General features: G+C 43.5%; 1 protein-coding gene across 4 annotated transcripts in view; it reads right to left on the bottom strand.

Annotated features, from left to right (window-relative positions):
• Nucleotides 1-5,012: 5,012 nt before the first annotated feature.
• Nucleotides 5,013-8,503, bottom strand: part of LOC129712954 (protein transport protein Sec24B-like) — a 44,830-nt gene continuing 41,339 nt past the window's right edge. For all 4 annotated transcript variants that reach the window (XM_055661751.1, XM_055661750.1, XM_055661753.1 and 1 more), the window contains 3 exons: nucleotides 7,956-8,048; nucleotides 7,118-7,221; nucleotides 5,013-5,495 (listed from right to left, as the gene is read on the bottom strand). In XM_055661751.1, the coding sequence (XP_055517726.1) occupies nucleotides 5,387-5,495; nucleotides 7,118-7,221; nucleotides 7,956-8,048 (306 nt within the window). In that variant the 3' untranslated portion in view covers nucleotides 5,013-5,386. The remainder of the gene's footprint in view (nucleotides 5,496-7,117; nucleotides 7,222-7,955; nucleotides 8,049-8,503) is intronic.

Genomic DNA, 8,503 nt, shown 5'->3' with positions numbered 1-8,503 from the left:
TGCCGCACTTGACCAACAGTGATGGAGAGGGCGGGACCTCCGCCTGATGGGCGGGAACTATAACCAATCAGCAACGGAGGCTCCGCCGCCGCTGCCAGATCTGGCCAATAGTCATGGTGGGGCGGGAACAGACGTCTGACTGACGGGTGTTCTCGCCAATCAGCAGCGAAAGCTCCCCTCCCGCTCTCACACCTGACCAATAGTCATTGAGAGGGCGGGATCTTTCCTGATGGGCGGGCGTATTAACCAATCAGCAACCGAGCCTGGCCTCAGCCGCTGCCACGCCTGGACCATCGCTGTGGAGAGGGCGGGACAATGAACAACCGGTCCCGGATGACGAGTGCTGACCGCTGTGTGACAGTGCGGCTAACCAATGGGTGGAGAGAAGGAAGCCAAACAATGGCAGGTCTCAGCCTATCGCAGGCGGCGGAGGGCGGGAGCAACGCTGATTCTGCAACAATTCAAATCTTTGATTCAAACCAAAGATTATAGAGGAGCTCCTCTAGGATCTTTCAGCATCTGCAATTCCTTCCTATTCACTTAATACGTTGATGTTGCCACGTCCCATCTGCCAAATATTTCACGTTACCATGGGCTTTACCTGCATTCGCCTCCCCTTCAGTTTTTTTTTGCAAAATCTAGTTTGCATTGTATCTGTTTTCCTTCATTGTTTTTGTCCCTTTCCCGATTAAATAATAATAATAGACACAAAATGCTGGGGTAGCAGCGGGACAGACGGCATCTCTTGAGCATCTTTACATTTCACATGTCTTTCATTCATTTGTTCTATATCTATATATATATACAGTACCGCCGTCTTTGACTCACGTTCCCCTTTCTCCTGACTCTCAGTCTGAAGAGGGGCCTCGACCCGAAATGTCTCCAAACCTGTCCTATCCAGCTTCTTGTGTCTTTGTTAGACTGGGCTGGCAGATTCGCACCGACTTGGATGTGCAGTTGGTTTCCTCCTGAGGAATTGAGAAAAAGCTTTTGTTTCATATTTTTAACATATGCAGCTTTCTGCATTGTAATAAATGAGACAACTTGCTTGCAACAGATTTTAATAAACTCACTGTTCTCTGTTGTTTGATACCATAAGTTGCATCACAACTCAATTTCATAAAGGTTAAAAGCATTCCTGAACGATTTGAATGCTTGTATTATTCAAGAAATATTTGACAGTACACTCAATCAACTTGCATTTATTTATTTGTGTATTGTATCAGTTTATCATAGTCCCATTGTTCTTGAATCTGGTGATATGCTGTGTTATCAAGCACCAGGAGAGTTTCAGCCCGAAATGTTACCTATTTCCTTCGATCCATAGATGCTGCTGCACCCGCTGAGTTTCTCCAGCATTTTTGTGTACCTTCGATTTTCCATCATCTGCAGTTACTTCTTGAACTCAAAAAAAGATTGTTGAGTAGGTGAACAAAAGCAGAATGAAAAGGTATATTTCAAGGAATATTTCAAATGAGAAAGGGAAGTGGAGAGATTTAAAGAGGGAAATTTTAGAGCTAGGGTCCAGATAGCTGTAAACATGGCTGCTAATAGTGGAGTCGTAAAAAAAATAGATTTGTGAAAGAGGTTGAAAGAGGGGCAGAGATCTCAGAGAATTGTAGACTGGAAGATGGAAAGGGACAAGACTATTGAGAAATCTGAAAAGAATGAGATTTAATTTGCCAGACTAGGTCAGTCAGAAAATGCAAAGATGATGGGTGAAAGCGATTTTGTGCAAAAAAGGGTACATACAAGAGTTCTGAGAAGATCCAGTTCCAGGAGGGGGCCGGGGCATTTTGGAATACCGAGGTTAAAGGAAGCAACGGCACGCTTAACAGTTTAATGGTGTGGAGATGGGAGACATGAAGGAGATGAAACCAGGCAGTCTGTTGAGGAGGATATTGGCTGGGAATCCCAGCATTCAGTCAAACATGACAACAAACTGATAGCAAATCCCAGATCAATTTCAGACACTTGCCTTGGTGGGCAATAGCGTAATTGGAATTTGTGACATAACCAATGAAAGCTTTGGTCTTCATAATATTTAATTGGTGACAGTCTAGTTCAAGGAAAGTGCGTTCATGTCGCGGCCCTGTTTCCACCAATCTTTCCACCACCACGCACAAGAAGCGCAAGACAGACACCATTGTATGCAGATGCCGAGAAGTGTGTTCAGAAGTGTGTTCAGTTCTGGCTGAACAACTTCTGATCTTGTGACGTGGACTCGATAAGAAGTTGTTCATCTCCCAACGGGTGCCAGCAAAGCAGCACAATCAATCAAACTGAGGAGGAGTTTACAAAACCGAAGCTGAGAGAGCTGGCCTCCCACAACACAGGAAGAGAAGTCTTGGGGTGGTAGCTACGATTGGAGGAAGAAGAATGAAACTAAGCAACGACATTCCCATTTCAGCTGGAAAATGTTGGAAAAGCATTGAAGGAGGACGGTCATAGAATCACAGAGTGATACAGTGTGGAAACAGGCCCTTTGGCCCAATTTACCCACACCGGCCAACATGTCCCAGCTACATTAGTCCCACCTGCCACGTTTGGTCCATATCCCTCCAAACCTGTCTTATCCATGGACCTATCTAACTGTTTCTTATACGTTGGGATAGTCCCTGCCTCAACTAGCTCCTCTGGCAGGTCGTTCCATACACCCACCACCCTTTGTGTGAAAAGGTTACCCCTCAGATTCCTATTAAATCTTTTCTCCTTCCTCTTAAACCTATGTCCTCTGGTCATCAGTTCACCCACTCTGGACAAGAGGCTCGGTGCATCTACCCGATCTATTCCTCTCATGATTTTATATACGGTGTGAGCAAATAAAGTCTGAAGACAAATCAAGATGCAATACCATGAATGTTGAACCACAGACCAATCCTTGTGATTCTGATATAAAGGCATTTTTTATATCAGAGCGTATTCAGTGCAAAATGGCTAACTGCTACTACCAATCCGACTTAACTTATCTTTCCAAACTTGTCACTTCCTTATGTTTTATGTTTATTTACCTTTTTAAAAAGCGTTCTTCTGCTTCTTCTTGTTTATAATATTTAATTTCAGCCACTCTGTGGCACTGCATTGAAACTGCCATCACTAACCACAAAACACCACCTGGTTAAACACAAGTAGAGCAGTAGTTCCTCAGTGCATGAAGGTGATTCAGATTCTCATGCCCAAAGTGCTGGAGTAACTCAGCGGGTCAGCCAGCATCTCTGGAGAACATGGATAAGTGACGTTTTGGGTCGAGACCATTCTCCAAACGTATTGTCCGAGACCCGTTGATTGCAATAGCAGAGGAAAAATAGAAACATAGAAAATAGGTGCAGGAGTAGGCCTTTCGGCCCATCTAGCCAGCAATATGATCATGGCTGATCATCCAAAATCAGTACCCCGTTCCAGCTTTCTTCCCATATCCCTAGATTCAGTTAGCCCGAAGAGCTATCTCCAAATCTCTCTTGAAAACATCCTGTGAATAGGCCTCCACTGCCTTCTGTGGCAGAGAATTCCACAGATTCACGACTCTCTGGGTGAAAAAGTTTTTTCCTCATCTCATTCCTAAATGGCCTATCCCTTATTCTTAAACTGTGACCCCTAGTTCTGGACCCCCCCAACATGGGGAACATTTTTCCTGCATCTAGCCTGTCCAATCCCTTAAGAATGTTATATGTTTCTATACGATCCCCTCTCATTCTTCTAAATTCCAGTGAATACAAGCCCAGTCGACCCATTCTTTCATTGGAAAGACATTGGGGGACACATGTCTAATGTGGGTAAAGGGGATTAATGAATGAATGAATGATGAATGAATGAATGAATGAATGCATGCATGAGTGAATGAATGAATGAATGAATGAATGAATGAATGATGAATGAATGAATGAATGAATGAATGAATGAATGAATGCATGAGTGAATGAATGAATGAATGTTTATTGGCCAAGTATGTACACTTACAAGAATGTGCCTTGGTGCTCCGTTCGCAAGTAACAACACGACATACAGTAAACCATTAAGAATAAAACATTAAAACATTAATAATAAAACGTTATAGTTTAAACATGTGGATGAAATAAAATACAAGAGCAAAAGGATATATATGACATGGATAGACATCGCAGTATGCATGCTTAAGGTGAGCTGAAAGGGACATGTTTCTGTGCTGTCCAATTTTAGAATGAGAGCAGGAGAATCACACTGCAGATGTAGGCTACAGTGCCACACACAGGCAGCAGTTCGGCATCATCACAATATCTGCATGAAGATCAAAAACAAATTGCTGGAAGTGCTCAGCAAGTCAGACAGCATCCGTGGAGGCAGAGGGATGATTGACGTTTTGAGGTAAGACCTTAAGAACTCATGAGAATTATGAGGTTATACAACACAGCAGTAGAGTTGCTGCCTTACAGGGTCAGAGACCCAGGTTCGATCCTGACGATGGGTATTGTCTGTGTGGAGCTTGTACCTTCTCGCTGTGACCACGTGGGATTTCTCTGGGTGCTCTGGTTTCCTCCAACATTCCAAAGACGTACAGGTTAGGTTTAGTCTGTGCTCTGTTAAGGGTGCTGCACGTTTCAACACTGAGAAATGTGTAGTTATGTCTTTGGGCACTGTTTCTCCTAGCTTCCTGCTTTATTCCGATGACCCAATTCTTTCTGTCCAGAGATGCTGCCTGTCCAGCTGAGGTACTCAAGCATTTTGTGTCTACCTCGGTGTAAACCAGCATCTGCAGTTCCTTCCCACACACTGTGCACTAAATGGGTCTCTGTATATCAAAATACTGGAACATTTGGTTATGTACAGTATGGTTATTGCCATTGACAGGTTTATTGTATTTTGTTAGATAGTAAATTGATTGGGAGACCCGTTATGTCAGACGTGAAACAATCTCATTTGCAGCAAGCAACACATCATCTAGTTTAGTACAAACAGCAAACAGATTCTACAGGCTGGGTTTACTTCACAGCAGATTATTTCATCGAAGCTTATAACAGAATCCAGTGCAGAGTCTCTGAGTTTTAGTCAAACTATTTATTCAGTAAACCACAATTAACTTCTAAGAAACCTGATAAGACTCCACGAGCAGCAAATATTCCACATGTAAGGGTGAGGGTTCCATACTTGACATCTTCTGCCATCCTTACTTCATTCACTTAGCTCTCCATTCAGTTGAAGATTAAATAGGTTTTATACACAAATCCGAAAAAAAACTTCTTGCATATATACTTAAAGTGTTTTCTACTTCATTTCAAAGGCTCCATGATTAAAATATAATCCACGAGCTTCAAACAAAAATATAAAGAAATGAGAGTTTAGGAGTCTTTGTGCCTTCAGCGGCCAGCCAGAGGTGAACCAGTCATCTCTGGAGCCATTGAGGAGATTGCTTTCATACCTGCTCCTTCAGGTGAAGCAGAAATTCATAGTAGGACATTGCTGATTCAGTGCGGTCATTGATCAGATGCTGGATGAATATGGACCGTGAAGTACTGTCATCCCTGTCGAAGAAAGGCCAGCAGAATTAATCCATGGCATTACTTAACTATTCCTGAATTGTCAAACACTCCAATATCTGGTCATCAACATCACAGAGTGAAGCGGACAGTATTATCACTTACAGTACAGGAGGCAACAGGTATTTTGATGTTAAAATCACCGTAGACGTGCATGGTTTGTTGAACTTCGGCTTATTTGTGCTTCTGCTGATGCTGTGACAGAGTTCGGGGCGGCCAATCTCATGCTCTTTTCCTACATTACCTTAAACTTATTCTTAAACTTTGCAATGACATCTGCTTTCAGCACGTGAGGAGGGCACGGCCATTTACCAAGTAAAAGAAAATTCTCATCTCCTCTTTGCTTCTTTTACCATTCATCACAAATCTGTGACCTTTGGTCCCTATACTCCAACCATTAGAAGTAGTTTGTCCTTAGTAAACCTTTTCCCATTCCTTCTCTCCAAAGATGCTGCCTGTCCCGCTGAGTTGCTCCAGCATTTTGTGTCTATCTTCGGTGTAAACCAGCACCTGCAGTTCCTTCCTGCACTAAACATTTTCCGTGCTTGCTCAGTTATCCAAGTTATTCTTCCATACTTTTTTGTCTCAATCAATCAATGTAAGAGTATATCTGTACCGAATATATTGGGGACAATCTTATACTAAAGCCCCGAATGGTGTGAAGGGCTGGACACAGACTGGCTATGAGTACTCTAGATTTGCCACTGGGCAGCACTGAACCTTCAGTTACTGCAGGTTGCTCACTCTCACCCACAGTGAGTGAACTTTAAAACATTGCCAGGAATTGCTCCCAGATGTCTTTTAGTGGAAGCATTTAAAGTGTATTCTGAGCAGAGGTATTCAGCTACATAATCATAAGACTAAAATCTATGGGCTGCAGGACGAACTCAATCAATCAATCTCCTCATAGAGAGATTCAAGTAACAAATTCCTGTAAATTAGCTTCATATCTCATCCGACGCCATATTTTACAGCCCTATAATTTGGACGATTGCGGGAATGTGTCATTGGGGTGGCACAGTAGCGCAGCAGTAGAGTTGCTGCCTTACAGCGCCACAGACCTGGGTTTGATCCTGACTGCGGGTGCAGACTCCCCGGAGTTTGCACGTTCTCCCTGTGACCGCGTGGGTTTTCTCCGGGGAACTCCGGTTTCCTCCCACATTCCAAAGACGTGCAGGTTTGTAGGTTAATTGGCTTCTGTAAATTGTCCATAGAAAAGAGAATGATGGTTGATTTGCGCAGACTCGGTGGGTCAAAGGGCATGTTTCCACGCTGTATCTCTAAAGTAAACCAAACCGGTTGCTTTGCCTATGTGTGCGTTTGGACTATTCAAATATAGATATTCAAATTTGGAATGACGGGATGGCTGTGATGGCAACTGTTGCACATTCTCAGCTCCACTTCTCAAAGCTAGAGACATCTAATGATGCAAATGGCCCTTTAATATGGGGACAAATCTGACGACATGGGTGCACATTTCCCTGTTTTGATGCTTGACCAATTCACCAATACTGTACATCAATCAGTTTAAATGTCAGCGCCAATAGTGTCTATGAGACATAAAGTCCAAAGAGTTTAAATGAGATTATAAGAAACCTTGTACTCACTTAATGATAAAGCACGGTGCATAGTAAATTCTCTCCTTCCTTAAAGATTCCAGCAGCGCATGGGTTTGTTTAGAAGCTGGACTTTCCAAAATGGGCAGCAAAGTCTGAAACACAGCAAAGGTATTGACGTTGACATTTGTTTGGCATTTCCTCATGTTTGCCCAGACAAAATCTATCCCAAGATCCCAATCCCTAATCCTGTTTATAATTTTGCCCCTTGGTTTTAGTTTTCCCTTCACGTGGAAACAACCACCTGCATCGACCTAACAAATCCATTCACAACTTTAAAGTCCTCCATCAGATTACATCAGTTTTTCCGACATTGAAGAAAAGGGCCCCCTCTGTTCAGTCTTTCCTGAAAGATTTTATTTCCCCTGCTGGACGTAGATTATTAGAGTCATAGAGTGTGGAAACAGGCCCTTCGGCCCAACTTGCCCATACCGGCCAATATGTCCCAGCTCCCACCTGCCTGCACTTGGTCCATATCCCTCCAAACCTGTCCTATCCATGTAATTGAATAACTGTTTCTTAAACGTTGGGATAGTCCCAGCCTCAACTACCTCCTCTGGCAGCTTGTTCCATACACCCACCACCCTTTGTGTGAAAAAGTTACCCCTCAGATTCCTATTAAATCTTTTCCCCTTCACCTTGAACCTATGTCCTCTGATCATCGATTCCCCTACTCTGGGCAAGAGATTCAGTGCATCTACCCGATCTCGTCCTCTCACGATTCTTGCAGTTTCTCCCATGTTTATTATCCTTTTTATATAATGAGGGTTGAACTGTTTAATAACCTGGTCAGAAGTAAAGGGAGTGGCAACACAGACACAGGACTTACCACAGTGGCTGGTAGCGAGGTATAACTGGTCACACCCAGTACGTCAATGAGGAAATTAGTGTTGCAATGTCTGCCGACCCAGAGATACAGAGCCTGCGGAACACAGCCCACAATCCTGGTCACACAATTATTGTATGGTCCCAGTGGTCAACAAAACACATTCGCTTTAGAATACATGATATATGAGCTATCCAGCAGTGCTCAGCAGCACCTTTCATCCAAAACTGCTAGACTCCATCGGTGGAGAACATACTGACTGGTTGCATCATGGCCTGGTTCAATAACTGGAAGGAAGTTGTATAAAGTGGTGGGCACTGCCCAGTCCATCATGAGCATTGACCTCCCCGCTACAGAAGAGATCTTCAGGATTCACTGCCTCAAGAAGGCAGCTAATATCATCAAAGACCCACACCACACTGGCCACAATCTCTGCTTGCTGCTACAATCGGTAAGAAGGTATCGGACCTCCAGGTTCAAGAACAGCTTCTTCCCATCTACGATCAGGTTCATGAACTAAACTGCACTGCGCTAACTCAGCAACTAACTAC

Source organism: Leucoraja erinacea, chromosome 34 (assembly GCF_028641065.1).
Source record: "Leucoraja erinacea ecotype New England chromosome 34, Leri_hhj_1, whole genome shotgun sequence".
Lineage (NCBI taxonomy): Eukaryota > Metazoa > Chordata > Chondrichthyes > Rajiformes > Rajidae > Leucoraja > Leucoraja erinaceus.
This window is presented reverse-complemented; position numbering and strand designations above follow the sequence as displayed.